This window comes from Aulonocara stuartgranti (genome assembly GCF_965226115.1).
Source record: "Aulonocara stuartgranti genome assembly, chromosome: 1".
NCBI classification, from domain to species: Eukaryota; Metazoa; Chordata; class Actinopteri; order Cichliformes; family Cichlidae; genus Aulonocara; species Aulonocara stuartgranti.
In genome coordinates, this window is record NC_138939.1 from 33624565 (window position 1) to 33646706 (window position 22142).

The 22142-nt window shown below is 40.3% G+C and overlaps 2 protein-coding genes across 4 annotated transcripts in view; one reads left to right on the forward strand and one right to left on the reverse strand.

The window, feature by feature from the left end:
- The window catches only part of LOC309708086 (uncharacterized protein), a 78180-nt gene extending 75263 nt beyond the window's left edge, over positions 1-2917 (forward strand). For both annotated transcript variants that reach the window (XM_082535838.1, XM_082535837.1), the window contains one exon: positions 738-2917. In XM_082535838.1, coding sequence (XP_082391964.1) covers positions 738-1097 — 360 coding nt within the window. In that variant the 3' untranslated portion in view covers positions 1098-2917. The remainder of the gene's footprint in view (positions 1-737) is intronic.
- LOC309707913 (protein kinase C-binding protein NELL1-like) overlaps positions 1-22142 on the reverse strand; it is a 310101-nt gene that overhangs the window by 26933 nt on the left and 261026 nt on the right. For both annotated transcript variants that reach the window (XM_082535507.1, XM_082535506.1), the window contains 2 exons: positions 18799-18894; positions 3627-3767 (listed from right to left, as the gene is read on the reverse strand). In XM_082535507.1, the coding sequence (XP_082391633.1) occupies positions 3627-3767; positions 18799-18894 (237 nt within the window). The remainder of the gene's footprint in view (positions 1-3626; positions 3768-18798; positions 18895-22142) is intronic.

Sequence of the window (22142 nt, forward strand, 5' to 3'; positions counted from 1 at the left end):
GAAGGATTTTCTACTGCAGTTCCTGATGCTTTATTCACAACAACCATCACGACCACAGCAGCTGATGTAAGCTCTCTGCAGCTGCCAATATCCACGTAGAACCAAGCCACCATCATTTCAGAGCTGCAAGATTATATGGGCTGTATTTTTGATACCAAGCAGATAGCTGTAGTCATTTTTTCCTTTAATATTACCACTGAGGGAAATAACACTTTCACTCCACTGTCTAAATACCTGGCAAAAGTATACAAAACTGCAAAAACCTGAAAAACTGGATTTGAGATATTTCTTTTTTTTTTTTTTTTTTTCCACTTACTGAACATGGGACAGACTTGACTGGGGGAAAGAAGGGGAGAAAGAAAGAGGGAAAGAGAAACAGCTGAGAAGAGGGACGGGGGAGAAGGGCAAAGACCAAAAACCAACAGAATGAGCAGAAAAAGAAAAAAAAGAAGAAGAAAAGAAAAAAAAATGCATATATCAATCCCCTGGGTCACCTGCTGAGAAAGAAAAAAAGAAAACAAGCAGAAGAGAACAAGAGTAATAGAATAAACAACATCACAATGATATATGGGAATATGACAGTAAATACTAAATATTAAACATTATTGTGCAGCACATAAGATCAACAGAACACAGTGTGCTTTGAGGTAGGAGCAAAAAAGGGTGTAGTTTGTGGGTGTGATCACCCGTGTGTACACCTGTGAGCATGGACGCGCTTGTTTTTTGTTTTTTAAAAGGTTCCTTCATGTAATGATCTGCTAGAGGGTGTGGGGGGGCCACAGCCCCGTCCTCCAGGGCATGAAGCAGGTATGGAGGAGATCAAACCTCCAGACATCCAGAGGCCCCCAGAACACAAGAGACCAAGGAAGACCAACAGAGGGGCAGCCGCGCCACTGTCCCAGAAAGAGCTGAGGAGAGTCCCAGATGAGGGCTCACTCAGCAGCCGCGGAGCAGAAGCCAGGGGGAGTTGCAGTGACGCGCCCGTGAGCTCCGCCGGCAGCCAGCCGTGCCTGAGTGACCGAGCCCCAGGCCGAGAGGCCGGGGGCACCCCACCTCCGAAGTGGCCCGAGCAAGCCCCAGGCTCCAGGCCCCGATAAGCGGCCGCCAAGGAGTGAGCCGGTGTGTACCCGGACGCCCATCCCCGGACACAAAGAACCACCAACGCACCGACGTCTGAGGGAGTCCGCCACTGGCAGGGGAAGTGGTGGTAGGGGGAGATAGGCCTCCATACCTTGGAGGGCCTAAGATGTCCCCAGAGAGGTGGCGCCTGACACCCAACCTGACATATAGACACAGACATACAGGCACACACATATACAAACATCCATTCCCACCCTCATGCTCTCATATACACTTACTCCACACTCAACCAACGTGGAGACAGACATAAAGAGACGCTGTACACACGATCACACTCCCCAAGCGTACTCTAAGCCCCGGGTCTAGGTACCCTTGCCCCTGGAGGGGGGGGAACTGCACCCAGACCCAGGTGGTGTTACCCTTTTCCCTGCGGTGGGGGGAGGCAGACCGCCCCGACTCCGCAGCAGCAGGGAGGCCCCACACTCCAGACCGCAGTCGGACGGCCAACTCCTCCTCCTAGCCCCCCCGCTCCAGCAGGTCGCAGAGAATGGGGGTGAGAGAAGACTCCAAACCTCCCTCCACCCGCTCATTGTAGTGTTGATGCATGTGTGTTCTAAGGTGCATTTAAAACCCAGGAGGGCATGGAGCTACCTGCCAGAGAGCAGGATTTGAGATATTTCAAGTTTTTATTTGTATTTTGGAGACCAACATAAATGATATTTGTAGTAGGTGGTTGTGCTGACCTGTAAGTCACTGTGCATGAAACGATTTAATCACTAATTGAATGAGCAAATATGACATCATAATGGCAAAACATTTGTAGTGTGGCAATATGAGGTGGGTGTTCAGTCTGTGTGTTAATGTGATGCAAAGCTGTTTTTGGTTAAAGTCTGACATTTCTGGTACATCTCTCTTATCGCTTTCCTTCAGAACTGAGTTGAAGTGAAACTCACTCTCTTGGAAGGGAATCTACTGAAATCGTGCCTCTCTTCTTCAAGTAAATAAATCAAACCAGACTGCTGATGTTGCAATATGATTTAAAGGTTAAATCAAGGCAAAAGCATTTCACTCAGCCAAACGATCCTGTTCGCTACACCTATTACACTCTGCAATGGTGCATGGGCAAAAAAAAAAAAAGCAAAGCAATGGCTTGAATTTCTTGAGAATTTTTTATCTGAGCTTCTGTTCTTGTAAAGGAAGAATGTGGGAAATAAACATAAAATGAGGCACTGATGTCACAGGATCGGGAATCAGCGAGCAGCTACTGTTTACTCAAGTTCTGTTGCTATTAACAAATGTGATCTTAATCAAATTAAACATTAGCTACATTATATTGCCAAAAGTCTTCAGTCAGCCATCCAAATCATTGAATTTATGTGTTCCAGTCCCTTCCATGGGCACAGGTGTATAAAATTAAGCAACTAGGCATGCAGACTGCTTCTAAAAACATGTGTGAAAGAATTGGTCCCTCACAATTCCAGTGTGGTATTGTGATAGGATGCCTCATCTGATAGATGAGGTACTTATCTGACTGCACTGTGTAAAATCTAAAGTTTGGTGATTGGGGGGGGGGGATTGTGGTAGGTTTCTTTTTTAAGTAGTTGTTCTCAGCCCCTCCCAGTGAAAAGAACTCAATGCTTCAGCATACCAAGATATTTTTGACAACATCCCCAAACAGGACAGTTTGGGGATGGCCCTGTCCTGTTCTAACATGTGCACAAAGGAAGCTCCATAAAGACACAGATGACCAAGTTTGGTGTGGAAGAACTTGACTGGCCTGCACAGAGTCCTGTCCTCAACCCAACAGAAAACCTTTGGGATAAATTAAAGCAGAGACTGTGAGCCAGGCCTTCTCGTCCAACATCAGTGACTGACCTCATAAATCTGCTTCTGGAAGAACGGTCAAAAATTCCCATAAAGACACTCCTAAACCTCCTAAACCCTATGGATTAAGAATGGAATGTCAGTCAAGTCATATACATATGAAGGCAGATGAGCAAATACTTTTGGCAATGTAGTGTAAATCTGCTAAACACTAGCTCAAAGCAACCTTCTACATGAAATAGCCTCACAGTAACCTATGTAACCAAAGTGTGAGTCACACCCGACCACTCAAAATTTAGGAAAAATAAACTTTTGTTTTTGTTCAGCCATGGGAAAAGCAAATAGCACAAAAAATGCCAATACTGTTCCTTGTTATTGGCTGGCGAAATTCCCCCAACACAAAAACTATAACAATGGCACAAGGCCGACATGTGTTCCCATGAATAGCTTACACCAAGCGGTCGGATCTCGAGCTCTAAAGGTGACAAGACCTTTAATTAGACTGGTTGTCCCACAGAGGGCATGTTAAATCAAACACAAATGTGCTAAACCAATACACAACATCGCATTCTGTGCTTAGGTTTAGAGATGGAAGCTAGACAGTAACAGTATAATTAGACAGAGAAAAAGAGACGAGTCTACAGCTGCTAGGTGGCGGGCACACAGAAGCTGAGGAGGTGATGTTTCCAGTAGTGATAAGTTTCAATTCAGTGTATGCTCACCGATGCAGGAGCTCCCGTCGAGCAGGTAGGATCCATTGTCATGGAAACCACTTCTGCATTCACAGTGGTACCAGCCAGGCAGGTTGACACAGCGGGAGTGGTTGTGGCACTCAATCAGGCCCTCTGAACACTCGTCAATATCTGAGGACACGAACACACGCAGCAACATCACTGTCAGTCAAAACATTTTCCTGGCAACAAGCGCAAACCTGAAACTTCAGCTCATTTTGTGTCATTTGATGTTCTGCCTGTTCTTTGATCTGCAGCGGTTCAGCCAATCAGAACAAAACCACTGCCGTGACAGCAGAGCTGGGTCAGCGGATGCCCACATTAGACAGCCAAACACATCTCCAGCTTGTCTGCCGCAGCAGGGATCAAAGTCTCTTAGAAATCACACCATTTGGCTGCAGAGTTGTTTCCAGTAGCGCACTTTTTTTCCCCCCTTTCTATTTCTTCTCCTTGCTCATTCACACTTTGTCTCTGGTGTGCAGCATGCATACAGAGGCTCACCCCAGAGGTGTTAGGTCTTTGCACCTTCCTGGGAGAGTACATCTCTCTGATCCATTATTTATGGTGTGAGCACTGCACTGTAAAAATTAACAACCTAAATATCTTCCCAAGTCCAGCAGTGATATACAGTTGACTCGAGGAGGTACACACTATGTGACAACTCAAATGATTTACCAGTACATGACGATAATTACAGTTGGCAATATTTCTTGAAAAAAGAGAAACATATCTTTAGAAAAGAACCTGAGGCCCTGCGTGTGGGTGAGCCGGGGACTGAGCAGCAGCTCTACTTCCTTAGCAACCGCTGCGTCACCTACATGTGCAAGTAAACTGAGTGAAAATGCTGGGGATCCAAAACTAAGTTGCCTGTGTAGTGCATGTGTCAGAAAAGTGGCTTGCAATAGAAGTAAGTGGCAAATATACAGTGCTTCATCTTGCAGCTCTTGCTTGACTGTAAACTTGGATTTTGTTTCTTGCATGTCAATGTATCAGTGCAGCTCCATGCATGACTTGTTGGTGTAGGGTAATATGATCAAAATAAGTCAATATCCACACTTTCTGAAATCTGCTGGGCTTTGTCTTGTTCAGCCTGATAGTGTTGCAGATTAAGCCTGTGATTAAGGGGAAGCGCAAAGTGCAAACAGTTTTGCTCCATATAAGAGTGCCAGTGACAGGGCAGGGCAATCCATTGTTCATGTATGTACTAAAACCGAGATACAGCAATTTTGTCATATTTTAAGCTTCTATAGAAATCATATTAACAAAGGTGTGTGAACCTTTTTAACAGGATGGCTTGGATGAAGAAATATCATGAAAAATATTGTGTTCAATTTGTTAGGCCTCCAGATCGTTCCATAATACATTGCACCAATCAGGCATACCATTATGACCACTGACGGGAACTGAATAACTAATTATCTCTTGGCTGCTTTTAGTGGGTGGGATATTTTAGGGATCACGTAAACATTTAGTCCTCAGAGTTGATGTGTTAGAACCAGGAAAAATGGGCATGTGTAAGGATTCGAGTGAGTTTGACTAGGGAAAAATTGTAATGTTTAGCCAAATTGTAGATGGCTAAACTACAGCTCTTGTCGGGATGTTGCCATCTGCAGTGGATCTATCTGCCTGACACAGTTACACTGTGAAGTGACATCTATGATGATTTTTGTTATAGCATCGTTGACTTCAGTATGCTGAAATGCCACCAATCCCACCGTGCTTAAGGTTAATAGTTAACATGCTGTAACAAGAAAAACGGTATTAAAAAAAATTGATTTGGTATTTGAACAACGGTCATGTTTGCACTGCTCCAGCCCTGTTGTGAAAGTACACACCTTGCCCAGGACTTTAAACCACACACATATTTACTGGTGTATAAACACAAGGAGAGCTCAACACTGTAGCCTGATGCACTGTAGGTAATAAGACGTGACAGCTGCTGGGAGGGTTGCCCTCTGCCCGCCTCTCAGGTCAAAGATCTGGTCAAAGTTACACCAAAAGATTCCCTCTCTGACATCTCACTTAAACAACCCAATATTAGAAGTGACTGGTGGCTGAGAGAAGCAGACTCCTCCAAAGAAAGAGCAGCACTGTGCAAGTACACGAGGGGGCATATGTTCAACGACTGTGTGTTGTCAAAACTAGGTAACTGCTTCATAATTATGCACATTGTTTTTGGATCCACAGGGGAATTTTTAAAAGAATGTCATATATTTATTTACTGTAGACAGATATAGTTTAAGACCTGGCTTTGGTTAGTCAGAGTATAATCATTTGTCCAGATTTGTATTGTTTCCATAAAAAGCCATAAAAAACAAAGTCCACGCAGAGCCACCCAAGCACTCAAATCATTTGTTTATACACACACACAGCCACACTGATTAAAACAGACAGTTAATTTTCAAATTAAAGGCCCTTGGAAAAAACACTGGAAAGAAAGTGTGAATTAGCATCACAGAAAGATTTGAAATCCATTTATGCTTAATACTCACATATATAGTTTAGAACTCAGTATTCTGTATCATTAATACTGGACCTCATGGAATAGCCTTTTTTGTTTTGCATCAGTAAACATGCTTATCTTCGTAATGGAAAAGGATTTGAAAAGATAATGCCCTCTATGAAAAATCTAGAGTACACAAATAACAGGCAAGAGTGCTGTCTGCTTTCTTAATAACAGTAATCCAGCATTGCTTACCAACATATTGCTCCATAATTGATGACAAAGGACGTATTCCAAAATGTCTTTCCACGCAACAAAAAATACTTCCGGTTACACTGTGAGTCATGTGAAGTCTTTTTTATTCTATCTTTGGCTAGAAATGCTCCCAATTCCCGTAGTTATTGTCTATTTAAATTTAAAAATGCATTTGAATAACAAAAAGCTCATTTTCTTCACAAGGTTACAAAAAAATATGATACCTAACTGTGTTTTTTCATCTTGGTTTGGATCTTAGAAACATGTCAGTCTCAAACAGTATTATGCCACCTAGTTTGAGTTTCTCTGCAGGGTAAGTATTTATACAGATATTGATTGTATGGTTTAAGAATGATGTATTTTAGGACAGCACAGCAACAACACAGACATGGTAACTGGGGGCCAGTCAGTTGAATTTTCATGACATTAGTCATCTTGTCCAGTACAAGCAATAAAGTCCTACATAGACATAGACAGAAAGAAAGTCCATATGGTGCAAGAAAAGTAGTTTGTACATCGTTAGGACATAGTTTGTACTTGAAATTTGGTAATGCAATGAATACTTGTGAGTTACACATCAACAGTGACAGAAACTGCTTTAGTGGATGTTGTGGTTTGCTCTGTTCCCTTGAAGAGCTGCACTTGATTTTATAATAAACACACTGTTTAGGTTATGTAATTATCATGGTTAAAAGAAACACCTTGAATCAGTGAATGCATCGCTGTCCAAAGTTGTTGACCTTCCCATCAACCCTCACCTCCTCCCAACATGGATTTTGTAAAGTATCATCTATGACGTTCACTGGCTATGGCTATAAAGTTTAAATTTAACTCAGTATTTCATTTGGAATCCAAAGTGCTGCAGCACACAGGGAGCACAGTCAGAAGTGACACAGAAGAAAGTGTCACTTCTGACTGTGCTGCATCAGTGAGCTATGCACTGAATAGGTCAGTGATTTTCAATGGGCAGACCACAATCTGGTAGTGGTCGTTGCAGGCTACAGGGCAAAGATGTTATTTGACAAAAGCTGACATCAGTTGCTAGAAGAGGAAGAAAAGTCTGAAAAAGTTTCTTAAATATTCTGCACTGATAGGAATGTTGCTAGGAGAACTGATGGTATGCAAAAGAGTGCAAATAAGCAGATTCTTTAAAGGCTGACTGATTGCTTTGGTACAGTATGCAGTGTAGTTTGGACACTAAAGCAATACTCGTCATCCATCTATTCTATTCACAGATCAGCCACAACAACAAACCACCTGCACTGTATAGTGGAGCGATCCCATTTATGTCATCAAAGCAGCCCAGATACATTAGATTGTCTTGTAGTTTCTAGCACTGGAGCACTGGGAGAGAATCCATCAGGTCATGTGGGTTGACTTGTAATTGCAATGTGTCAGGGTGCAATATCCTGCTTCTTGGTAAGTTGGCAAATATGCATATCAATGTCAAGACCCAAGGTTTTCCAGTAGAATAAAATACAGAAAAAATAAAAGAAGATGACAAAAACCTCACATTGTTACCAGTAGGGACAAATATTTCTAGTTTTAAAAGTCTCTTCAAGAGGTTATCTACACTGGGCTTTCTCTCTGAGAAGAGCAGAGTCAGATTTCGTATTACATGCACAGCGGTGCTGATTTGATCAAGGTCAAATCACCTGCTCTCAACTCCTAATTGAGGTATTGTACAAGAACAAAGGCACTGATCACAATCTGCTTCAGTTACACGACAAAGTCAGAGTCGGGATAAATGGCCATTGCATCAAGCTCGGTGACAATATGATTGGTTTTAATTTAAAAAAACCCCAAACATACTATACACAACGCCCACTGTTTTAAAAAGGCCCAAAACATCATAAAAGACACCTCACATCCTGGCCACTCCCTGTTCGAACTGTTGCCCTCAGGCAGACGGTACAGGGCAATCAGAGCAAGGACTAATAGACTCAAACACAGCTGTTATCCAACTGCAATAACACATCTGAATACTACAAAAAAAATGTCCATCACGCCACTCTTGTGTTAATCTATGCACGGTCTGAAGCATGTGTGTGGGAATGTATGTGAATGTTTTACTGTTATATCTTATTAGTATTTTAAGTATTCTATCTATTTTATTTATTGAATTTTATTGTTTTATTTATATTTTGATATTGCTAGGGATGATGCAATGATCGGGGACCATTCTTAATTTCGTTGTTCTCATGACAATGACAATAAAGTTTCTGATGATGATCTGATGATGATATGAGCTAGGAGGAAGCAGGTTATAACTGAGGTTTCAGGATCATCAGGAATGATCGAGTGTTTAATATGTTTTAAACTTGCGGTTTTTTTGGCTGAGCAATGAAACATAGTGCCCCAACCTCTCTGCTCAGGCCTCACTACACTTGCCGAACACATTTCTTGGTGAGGCTCGTTCCTACAATGACCTTGCTACGATAACAGAGTCACACGGCGTGTAAAACCCACTGCCTGTCACTCACAGCCGATCACGTATTCTGTGAAATAACAAATGTTTGAGACTGAACGTGTCTCCAGATGTCTCACTTGAATATTTTATATGTTGTTTCTCCTTCTCTCTGTAATGTTTCAGTTTTCTCCTGTCACTGTGTCTTTCAGCAGCCCACCTTGAATTCACTGATGTGACTAAGGAACAAGTTTATTTTCAATTAAATGAAGGAATAAGCTTTGTCTTTCATTTCCTGTTATCTACAAAGCTCGGCCTGTATTTTGACGTCTTTAGTGTACGCATCATATCCTGGTAAATTACTATGAGGCTTGTCAAAAAAGAACAAGTACCTCTAATTCAATTCCTGCCACCCAACACACGCAAACTCCTCAAATGTGTAGGGCTTTGGTTTTCACGATATGCACTAAGCTCATTATTTCCATATTTGACATTGTTGTTGTAAACAGACTCTCAACATCAAGGTGTGAAGAATGAGGAGGACACAAGAAGAACAGCAACAATGGGATAAAAGCTTTACTGCCATCATCACCTTTTCAAAAGCATGTGTGTTAGGACACTATTATTGTGTGTGTGTGTTTTTAATTCCAGGAAACAGGAAGAAAGAACAAAATGATCACCAACTGACCACTACCCATCTAGACTGCATATTTTTTCGGTCATCTCTGTTATATATATTGTCATGTGGAATGATTTAATTATTATTAGATTGGGTTACGAAATTATTCCAAATGAAAAAATACGATATCAACACTTTTATGGTAAATACAATTATCAAATTCAGACACTAGAGTACAGGCAAGGTCAATTTGAAATGTACTTTATTTTTTATTTTGTTATCAGATTTGTAATTTCACTGTTTTCAACATCTTCACATTTAAAAATGACTGTAAAAATGATTTTCCCCTTGTTGCAGCATGGGAGAAATGTAAGCCTTATTTTTACATGGCAACGTCACATTTGGGTGTGGACACCCGAGCTTCTGAATACGACAACTCAAAAACAGGATTTTGAAATCGATATCCAAGGTGTAGCTTATAGGTGGGTGAGGGGCAGCATAGGCAGCCTCCAATATTTTTATTATTGTCAGTGACAAATGTACAATTTTGGCTGGATGAGGACAGGCTATACTAATAATCAATAATGAAGAGTCAAGTTTATGGCTATGTTGACCTTTGTAAATTTGTATTTGGTTCTCTTGAGGACAAAATCTCCTTAAGCTGTTCCATCCATTTATCCATCCATCCATCCATCCATCCACCCACCCATCCATTCATCTTCCACTTATCTGGGTCTGGGTTGTGGGGGCAGCAGCCTAAGCAGAGAAGCCTAGACCTCCCCCTCCCCGGCCACCTCCCCAGCTTGTTCGAGGGAACACCAAGGCGTTCCAAGCGTGTCCTGGGTTTGCCCCGGGGCCTTTTGTCCTGCTAAAAATATTTCATCATGTGGCTTTCTTTTTGTTTTCTATGTTGTTGTTCATTTTTGTTTTTAACTTCCCTGTGTTCCCTTTCCCACCTATGTGATTGTTTTTACTCAGTTCACTCATGTCTCATTATCCCCCTCCCTGGTGTGTATATGTAGTCTGTGTTTCTTCATTCCCCTGGCTGCCCTGCCTTTGGTTTTCTCTTACTGTTTTTATTTTGCTAGTTTTTGGATCTATTTTTGATCTATTTTACTCCCTAGTTTGTTTATATGGCAAATACAAAAGTTGAAAGTAAAAGAAGACCACTCTAATTTCTCATGTGTTGTCATATTTTGATATATTTGATTACTTTTTATTGGTTATATTATATCGGGTAAAAATCACCCGGCATTAGTGATTGTGTTACTATTTATAGCGATAGTGTTCTAGGGTTAAGAGGTTTACTGGCAATAAATAAATAAATAAACAAAATCCCATAGAAAACAAACATTTGACTTAAGACAAACACACAATCTGTAATAGATAATATTTTACCAAATATCGCCAGCTCATCATATTTGTCTCCATGGCATTCACAGACACATTACCTCTGTGTGAACTGTTGCCCCGGGGAATTGCCCAAATCCTTTGCTATTTCTAGTCAGTGCAGGTTTAGATTTTAGACAGTAAGCAGGGAAGGTAACTTATCCCCTTTAGCAGGTTTTAACAAGAACCTTTTAAACTATGTAATCCTAGCCATAGCTCAGAATTAGCCTGTCCTACAGTTTAGGACCTTTGCTCCATTCCCAAGAAATTTAGACTCTTTTCTCCCTCACAGAAGCAATTGTAAACAAAGAAAAATCAGGTCTCTGTGGTTGTTTTTATGGGAAGCACACATTATTTAACATGCCATCCATCACCTGCCTAACAAGTTTTTTTTATTTAACTATAATAAAACCTGATTTCATTTGCGCACACTCAATATTTCCTGATGCTCAGTACACTAGTTTACAAAGCTATATTGAAGCTCTTGTGTGTCTACAAGTATGCTTTAGTGTGGGAAGCCTTCCATTCTCTTTGTCTGTGGAAGTGAAGTGGACAGATGACCTTGTATGAGTTGCAATATGCTGGAGTACACACATAAATATACCCCATAAATCTTTGTTATAGCTACAAAAAGAAAAAGAGAGCAGACTGCATTTCATGTTTCCTTCTGTTTCCTTCTATTACAATACAAACAAGTTCACTTCTGCCCAGTGTGGATGTTCCCGGTGAGTAATGAGAACTTTATGACAACACAGATTGTGAAGAGCTGTGCACTTTAGCTCAGATAGAAAACTTGGAATTAACCCAAACATACTGTAGTTAAAATAATCCCAAAGCACTTGAGAGAATCCTCTGGCCTCTTGAGCTTTCCATAATTACAGCTATTCCAGCCCTACTAACCTACTAACACAACATCATGGAAAATGTCACATGGCGCATTAACATTAATGTGTCCTTAGACAGAGACGGCAACCAGAGTTTGTGTTCATTGCTGCCTGATGGTCCGTGACCAGTAACGGTGCTTAAAGCTAACAGCATGTTGGATTAAGGGAGCAGTGGACTGACCACACAAGAGCTTAGCCTGTCACTTAAAGAACTGCTGTGTTGTAGTTTATATTCTGCAAGCCCACGGGTTTGAGTAATATAAATTATGTGAACGTAGTGTGACTGCAAGGCTCAATGTAATCCCCGTTCATGCAGACATCACGCTACAATGGCATCAACTATACATCTGCTCTCCAGGGGAACTCCAGGTGAGGCAGGAAATAGCATAATAACAACAACTACTCATCCTTGGTGCTCACAGCTGTCCATGTGTGCACTTCTAAACAAGTTCATGTTCAGGTTACTTTATTTGTACCCGTTGGTAATTAGTTCTGTAGTCGTGAGTCAGCCAACCTAACATGCATAATACACAACAGATGATAAACAAGCATAGCACAAAATACCGAAAACAAGCACTAATAATGATCATGATTTTGAGCATGATGTCACCCATGAAGACACAAAGTTATAATTTGCTCATCACTTTGCTTGTGACCAGAAACCTTCACCCAAAGGAACTAAAAGTCCCTATGTAAAGGGTGCGAGGCGCTAAGGAAAAATCAAACCTGTCAACCGCTGTAACTGTCTGGTGTACAAGGGTGCAAGGTTCAGCAGTGGTTCAGCAGTCAGCATACTCACCCAATTAAACTGTTAAGTGGTTTAACTTGCTAACTTTACATTGTCCTGTACTGCTACTAATACTGATACTTCTTAACTGTCAGATGTCAGCAATTTGGAAATGGTTGCATTTATTGTAGTTTTTTCTTCTTTTTTCCTGACTTCATTACAGCACACCCAGAAGCCACATTTAAATAAAATCACTGTAGTTATATATTACCTGCATGTATACAGACTTGTCTTACTTAGATGCCAGCATCTTTTAACCCTAAATGTACCAAAGGCAAAATGTGATTGCTCAGCAATGTCTGTCGATCATGAAGCATTCATTGCCAAAGTTGTTTCCTAAATAACATTTAAGTCTGAATCAATAATTTTGTGAAAACACTCCAGAAAAAGTCCTCATCATGTAATCATTACAGTGATTTATTCAAAATGAGGCTTCAGTATGAATGGCGGGGGTTCAGTTCTAGCTAATTTAACCTAATCCTCATGTGTTGTTTTGAGGTTAATGTAACGTTTAGGAGATATTGGACCATAAACCTTGAATAGTGACACTAGCATGGTTGGTTTTCACCCACAGCTGTTTCTGCTGCTTCTCTTATAAAGTCACACTGTTGACAACAGAAGTTGTCAGCTCTGTTCCAGCAGAACATACTCTAGTACATTACATACTCAAACTATGCTATTTTTGACAATGAAGTTGAATATATATGAAGTGGGAGTTCATTCCTAGGCCGGCTGTTATGTTTTTGACTCCTTTGGTGTAAAGACTTTCAGAAAGTAAAATCAGAGTGGTCCAAATGTGGATCACTGGCAGCTATGTAAGCCCACTGGAGAAAGACAGGCAGCCCCGAAGAACACATCAACGTGGGAGAAGATGAAAAGATCAGCAGTAAGATCATCTCTTTTCCCGCTGGCTTTATATTTAGATGTTTTCAACCTCTCATTGAGCTACAGTATACAGACGAGTGTCAGTGGAGCAGCGTTATTGCACAGAAGGGGAGGGCAACAGAGAGCGAGTTAGGAGTGGAGTCAGAAGATAGAGACAGATGTACATGAGAAACAGAGACAGATACTAAGAGAGTTCAACAGATGGGTAGACAGATTGAGAATGAAATGCAGTGACAGAGAATATGTCATGCACAGAGGTAAAACAGGAACCCTCTGCACTCCTCTTACATGTTGCCTATGGCAAGTCTTCTAGGGGAAACTCCAGCAACCCAGACAGCACTGTAAGGACATGAAAGTATTTTATCTCCATCTTTCCTCCCTACATCCACTGTTTCCATCTTTAAAAAAAATCATTTACAATAGCATATACTTTGAGTTTTGAGGCTGTGAAACGGTCGCAGAGGTGAATGGGGATACAGTTAAAGGAACAAACAGAACTGAAATAACAATATAATGTTGGAGATCAGAAAATACTTCACTCATTCTGAACGGCGAGATTGCAGCCGACACTTCTCACTCCTCTTGTCATTTACATTTAAGGTGTCTTCACATGGAAGATTAATTTCACAGCCTTTCAGCACTTAGACTTTAAGAGCTTCTTCAAATGTTTACCGATTCAACTTCAGCCGGAGTTTCAACTCGGAATATTTCTCTTATAAAAAATGGATTCAGAGATAATAATGAGCTTCAGACGCTGCAAACACTGCTTCACAAAAGGAGATTTTGTCAAGTAAGATGTAGTTCTTGAAAGCTGAATACTGGAAAGGCAGACAGCCTTTGCACAAACGTGCTCCAATGTTAATATTAAATGTTTAAAAAAAGTTTTTAAAAAAGTAACTAAGCAACTAAGTAATAAAGTAACTAATTACCTTTTTCAGGTAACTTGGCCAACACTGTCTGTGACATTCTGAAGAAACTAGGCCAAAGAACAGTACTCCAACATGATAACAACCCCAAACACACCTCCAAAAAAACCAGTGCCTTGCTAAATAAACTGAGGGTAAAGGTACTTGACTGGCCAAGCATGTCTCCAGACTTAAACCCTATTGAGCATCTGTGGGGCATCCTCAAATGGAAGGTGGAGGAGTGCAAGGGCTCTAACATCCACCAGCTCCATGATGTCATCATGGAGGAGTGGAAGAGGACTGCAGTGTCACCCTGTAAAGCTCTAGTGAACTCCATGGCCAACAAAGTTAAGGCAGTGTTGGAAAATAATTGTTGCCAAACATTACTGTAGGGTCTACCTTACAATATAAAATACCTTGAGGCAACTGTTGTTGTGATTTGGCGCTATATAAATAAAATTGAATTAAATTGAATAAAAAAAAAAAATTGACACTTTGGGCACAATTTGGACATTTTCACTTAGGGGAGTACTCACTTTTGTTTCCAATGGTTTAGACAGTAATGGCTGTATGTTGAGCTATTTTAAGGTGACAGCAAATTTACACTGTTATACAAGCTGTATACTAACTACATTGTATCAAAGTGTCATATCTTCAGTGTTGTCCCATGAAAAGATCAAAATATTTTAAAAAATGTGAGGGGTGTACTCACTTTTGTGAGATACTGTATATTATTGCATATAATATTGCATTCTTGGAGAACACGGCTGTGAAGCTTCACTGCCACGTTAATTAACTGATAGATATTTGATGCTGTTAATAGGGGAGTTAATTAGTTTCTGCCTGATTGCCTTTCAAAACATGCCCTGCATGCTAATGACTGCCGATTACCAGATCAATGATTCAAATCTTCAGAGCCAAGAATTACAGGAAATCATATGATTTTTTTTTCCTCCTTAGCTACAAATTTAAGGGGTTGGAAAATAAGTTAATAATTTAAATGAGACAGGTGGTGACTTTGTTTGCCGTTAACTCACTGAAGATGAAAATCTGAAGCTGAAGATTTGGCTGTGAGAGGAGTAAATTATAAGAAAAAATGTGACTAAAAATGCGATAAAATCTGGAATATATCTCCTGATGCAAAAGCAGCAAGGGTTAATTTAATAATTTTAATCAAACGAATTCCAGAAGAAGGAGCAGTGAATCAAAACTACACTGACTTCAGTCTTCGGCTCTATAAAGGAGAGAAATTTGGGCATAGACGAAGGTATTTTATTTCAAAATGCATTTGTAAAAATTTAAGGATGAATGACATGAACACAAAGTCAAAAAATTAAAGTTAAAGATGGACTGACTCTTTAAGCTCAGAGAACACCACAGGCCAGTGCCAGTGATGGAACATGACAAATATGTAGCACAAAGCTAGAGACTCAAAAGGCCGAAACTGGGACGAAGCAAACTTTACACCCACACAGCTGAGGCTGGTGAGAAAAAAAAACAAAACATAAAAAACATTCAAAGGACTGCCAGGTTTTTATAACCTGCTGGTAGAGAACTGTCCTTATTATACAAAGATGAGTCTTTTTTCCCCAAACCTTTTAGATAGAACAAACATTGTTATGCACTCAATTCTAAAGTCACACAATCCAGCAACCACCTTAGTCAATAAAAGCAAGAAGAATTTGTTCCAAATGAGAGCAAAGCTTTTCCCTTTTTTTCTACCGCTTCCTGTTCGGGTACAGTATGTACATGAAATCTAAGATTATTTCATACTGTCTTTATATATTGCACATGGAGTGCAAGGATCTTCAGGGATAGTACTTTCAATGGACTTTGCATTTGTTCATGTTTTCTTAATATGAATACTATACGCAGAATTAACTAAAACTTAAAGGACGACCACTGGCGAGCTGCAAATTACCTGCACTGTTTTCACACAGGCACAAATCAGCACTGTTAGACATCACACAGACTTTGTCCTGGGGAGCTGGCAGGTTAAAGACCGTTAAACACTTTCCCCCTTGGACGCTCATTAGCATTGTTGTCAAATGTCTTTATGGGGAAAAGAGTTAAACAGTCTTTAACCTGCCAGCCCCCCAGTACAACGTCTGTGTGATGTCTAATTGTGTTGATTTGTGCCTATTTCAGAACACTGCAAGTAATTTGCATCGCACGAGCGGCCGTCCTATGTCCTACCTCCTGCATGCTATCCCCCCCAAAAAGAAAAGCCTTCTCACGTGCACCTCCAATAGAACATTTAAATGACTCTACATAGAAAAATTGCATGTTTCAAACAATTCATAATGATATACCTTAACAATCAAACTGTTTTCTTCATACCACTGATGAATGAAACTAAATTAAAAACACTGATTTGATTAACAATTGAATATAATAGAGTCCATAGAGAAACTGAGTAAAGTTCAATATTATAGAGACAAAATTATTCATGGTCAATACACTAAAATGTAGTGAAAATAAATCATGTTTCGGCATTTCGGACCTGCAAGACCTTTCATCCCATTAACCAGTTGTCCATTTCTGCATATCATCGAATGTGTGCCCAGCTACTTCCATATGCTCTTAAAGCCATTCTGTGCTCTTATAGCAGACGATGGATTAAATGTGGAAATTTATATTTCAGTAATTTTATGTAACATCGAAATCAGAGCTGATAAAAATCATGTTGCAGGCAATATTATTTGAATTTCCGTTTACATTCCTTTTCAGATCTGTGGTTAGGTCATAGAGATGGAAGTTATTCTTTTAGTAGATTCATGATTGTTATGAATTTGAGAGAAAAAAGTGGAGGATCAGTCTGTGTCACGCAGTGATGTCTCTCTTTTGTGTAACTTACCTTCCGGTGTCTTTGCAACCCGAGTATCTGTATCTGCATGTAGAAATTTAAGCCTGCCTTACATGTTTAATGAGGTCCAGACTTTAAGCTGTGGTACAGCGTATAGATGTATGACACAGCACAGTCCCCTTTCTCTCTAAACCTGGAAACACGTCTTGCCTCCTCTTGTTTGAACAAATGATTGGATGCTACACAGGTGTGTACTGAGACATTTGGCTCATAAAGTGTATGTTTTTTGTTTTGTTTTTTTCATTTGATTCACAATCTTCAGGGAGTATCTGAGAATGATGTTTGACCAAACAGTAAGGGTATACTCTGGATCAGAGCATCGCAGGGAGAGACGTGTCCTAAAAGAACATGGGATCCATTTTTAAGCTGGAAACAGCAGACTGGTCGTCACCAGGGGAGACCCAGTGCAGGAAACAAATTAAGCCTTATGAACATTTGAAATCAAACCAATAGTGTCTCTGTCTTTCATGATTTCAAGCACGATACCTTTCTTTCTTGTCTGGTCTTGAAACTTTTATTTTTAATTGATTGGTTATCCTCATGAGTAGCTGACTACAGTTTGGAGCCTTCAGAGTTAGGCTGCTTTCTGAGATCAGACTTGGAATGAGTTAAATTATCATGCCCATAGATTTTTCCCTCCTAATGAAGATGTGCTATACAGCCTAATTAAGTCTGATCAGTTCAATATGCACAGTGTGGATTTAATTTCAAGACACTGGTGCTGGTCTAAAATGTGTGATGAAGATAACACACACACAAAATAAAACAGCAAAGAGAATCTTCCTCTGCATTACACTTACATATTAGGAGGCTGACTGACAGCAGCACAAATGATGTATTCAATATGTAAAAATATGAAGGTTTTATCTGACCTATCTAAAGAGAAACCATGGCAACATGCTACAAATAGCTGACCCGTGACTCCTGTGCTCCATGTGAGCAGGTTGATCACTTCAGCGAAATTAGACCACAGAGACGGGAGGTTTAATGGCATAGGGGAGGATGGGACAGGAGCGAGAGGAAGACAGAGGTTGTGTAAGTAGAGATAGATGGACAAGAGAGGTAAAGGAGTAAGCTAATAGGAATAAAAAGAACAAGGGGAGAAAATGGAAGGGGGGGGGGTAAAAAGAAAGACAAGGACAAGGGTGGAGGAGGAAAGGAGAAAATGAGCAAGCAGAGGAGAGCCAAGAAGAGGTCAGGGAAGGAGGGCAGAGGATGAAAGGAAGCAAAAGAGGTAAAGAGAAGTAGCTTATAAAACTGGAAAAAGACATAAGGAAGGAGAAACGAGAGAAGTTAGAAGACAAAGGAGGAGAAAATGAAAAGAAAGAAAAGAAAGGAGGAAGGACAACTGGGGGAAATGATGGGGAGAGTGAAAAAGGAGAGGGAGAAAGGAAGAAGGTGGAAGGAAGGAGAAGAGGAAGGTAGGGAACAATTAGCTGACTCTTTCTATGACTCTCTTGGGAGCTTCAATCTCTGCAGTGTCCAATTTAAACAACACTTTAAAGCCAGAGCATGAAAATGTGTGTGTGTGTGTGTGTGTAGGTGTGTGTGTGTGTGTAGAGTGAAGTAGGAAAAGAAAACATCTAATGACCATCCTGCCGATGTCATTCCTGAAAGTCAATAAAAACAACGTGATGCTCGTGTCAGATTTTAATTGGGACAGACGGCTGAACAAACTGGACAGATGAGAGGTGTGGGGTCAGGTGATGTCCTCAGGTCTTACCTGTCTCACAGCGGTGTCCCGTGAATCCCGAGGGACAGACACACGTGTTGGGAGACACACAGGTCCCGCCGCTTCGGCATCCCTCCTCACAGAAGGCTAGAAAGAGAAACCAAAAACATATTAGTTCAGTTTTTTGTGTTTTCCCCCCTCTGTGACCCGAATAGCACAGCCACAGAAAAGCCTTTGAAATCCTGCGGTTTTTGTGATGTTGTAAAAGCATTACACGCTACAAAAAGCTCCCCTGACTATCTTTACAAGATGCGTTAACAGTTCTGGGAGGGACTACTCACGCTCACCATTCACACGGGCTTAGAAATGGTGGTTTTTATGCTGCAGTGTTTGTTCATTATAAAGAAGACAAAAAAAAGACAGATCAAAACTGTAACCTTGCCTCAGATTTATATCTGAGAGAAAAGTGTGCTTTCAAGTGGTCATGTAAAAGGCAGCTAAAAAACTATCAAATTTCTGGGAGGATGGCTGAACATTGTGTTGCCTTTTAAGGAGAAAGTTGCATTTTTTTGCAATTTGTTACGAGCAACGGATAAATGACTGTCTTTTGCCTTTTAAGCTTTACAGCACATTTACTGTACAGTTCAGAAAATCAGACCAAGTTAGCGACTGAGGAAAGTGAAACACGTTTAAAGAACCAGTAACCAGATGGCACTAAAAATTCTACTGTATCCTTCAGTGGATGCATGCACTTTTACTGACTATTGGACAGCAAAGGGACAAAATGCAGCAAGGAAAATATGTGTTCTTATTATGTGCGACTAGCAAATGGGGCCGATTTCACGTTAGCACATCTATCTATCAACATAACAGCAGGAACACTTTACAGTTTCAACCACTCACACACATGGCAACTGTGCAAGGAGCTGACCTGAACATCAGGATGAGATCTGTGTCAAGGACAACCTGCAGCACTACCTGAGCTGCTGTTGTTCCTCAATGTGATAAAATCCTAGCACGTACTGAATTTCTGCCTCACTTCTTTTTTTTTGTGCTTGGTCATTATGATAACTTTTCCACCACGGTGCCAAGCAAGAATATAACACAAGTGCTTACATGAAAACTCTGATCATTTTCCAGTGCCCTGCAAAAAGATTGACACGACTGTTTCAAAAAAGCCCTGCTTGAATACTATACTTTCTTTAGATGTATAACACATTTTGGGGTCAACTTGAAAGAAAAGCAGACGTGAAATAGGAAAGTGAAGTCAGAGGCTAAACGTGACATGATATTTGGCAGCAAACTATAATGCTATGTTTATAATCCCCACCCTGGTGGTGGTCAGAGGGCCCGGTGGCGCCAGTGTCCGGCAGCCTCGCCTCTGTCAGTGCGCCCCAGGGTGGCTGTGGCTACAATGTAGCTGCCATCACCAGTGTGTGGATGTGTGTGTGAATGGGTGGATGACTGGATATGTAAAGCGCTTTGGGGTCCTTAGGGACTAGTAAAGCGCTATATAAATACAGGTCATTTACCATTTATTTACCATATATGAGTATCATAAAACAAAGGCAGTAGGATTTTAAGTATAGTTTTAAAGATAAAAGAGATTTTATGGGAATTTTGACCTCATTTGACCTTGGAGGTCTAAAGTAACGTGACATTTATTATCCCCATAAATCATTCCCTATATGCCTATATGTTATCAAAACCAAAGAAGATTATATATAAGATTATTATTATATTATTGTTGGCCTTAAGATCATGTATTTACCTTGAAGGAAAGGTCAGAGGTCAAATTTGACATCATATTTAAAATCTTTACATTGGTTCTTTCTATATGTTGGCAACACATACAAGTTATAAGGCTTTTTAAGTTGACCCTGAAGACCTTGATGGATGCATGTCAAATTTTAATAGATTTACTAATATGACCCCACTCTACACCCCTACAAAGTTTCATCAGAATTTCCTTTGAAACTTTTTGAGCTATTGCATTTACAGATTACCAGTGACACGCAAAGACTACAAAAACACAACCTCCTTGACAGACGTCATAAGTTGCTGACACTTATTAAAGATATATGCAAACTTTTTACCTTCATTTAAGTTTGCGTCAGTTAAGGCAGCTTGTTCATTGTGAGGTCACAGCACTTTGAATGACTTGATTTTTCAGAGCGAGTCATACTAAATGAATTTGTTAATTATGCCATAAACGCCAGTTGAACTAATTCATTTAGTACTGCTTACTGGCACTCACAATGAACAGGTTGCCTGATTTAGCTATCTGAAGTAAACTGTTGTTAGTTCTTCTAATGCAGTGAGGTTGCATTTGTTTTAGATACTGGTAGCTTATTAGATTTTACAGTTCTTCTACTGATAATATGGCGTTGTTTTCCATGAAAGGTCAGTACTGATGAGATGGCCTACTGTGGTCTGGGGTTATGTGGCGAGGCAATGTGAGAATTCATTGGTGTTCATCTTGTGTAGCTGATTCAGTTCAAATGAATTGAGTTTGGTCCAGGATGCTATTTGTTGGAATGCAATCACAGCTATCATCAGATGTTTTAGCCTTTTATTAGATTTTTTTTCAAATAATAAACCACCAGCATTTGTAAACAGTGATCAGTGGATTGAAAATTAATTCTTGGCCTAATTAATTCTTGGTATATATCAGGGTAAATTCCTGATTGATATTAGTATAACACTATCACACAGTTTAAAAGAGAATCATTTTTTCACTAACACTAGAGGTCATCGGTCTGCAAACCATGTCCGCAAGGAAGAATCTAAAATAATTAAAGTAACTGCTCCTCATTTAGCAGTGATTTGGAAATCTCTCATGTGAGCGCATGTGTTCCCAACATTCTTACAGCCTTTTCCTAGAAGCAGGCTAGCAGCGGAAATGGCTGTATTTTGTTCAACGAGTGTACACACTGTGAAGCACCAACACAAAGGAGAAGAGGATGTCTGAGGAGCGCTGGCAGAGAAATATCCTCCACAAAACAGATGTAAAGGGTGGGTGCAGGGAGAGAGGACAGTCAGTCAGTGCTTAAAGCGAGGATTAAACCAAAAAAGAGGGCAGACTTAATTGAGCAAGTTCATTAAGTATTTCTAAGCTTAATTAATGACACGATTAAAAAGATGAGCCTTAATGGGCAGAAAAAAAATCTATTTAAAGTCACAGACATAGGGTATGTGAGTGTAATATCTGTGTGTAATCTGTGCAGCAGCTTGTCTCCATTTGGTTTATGAATACACAGAAAGCTCATTTGTCAGCACAAATGATCAACCCAGTGTTGGCCTAAATATACAAACAAATGCAGCAAATAAATAAAAGTAGATTCTACTGCCAGAAGCTATTAATCTGGTTGCACTATTTAAGAAGTTCTATCAGG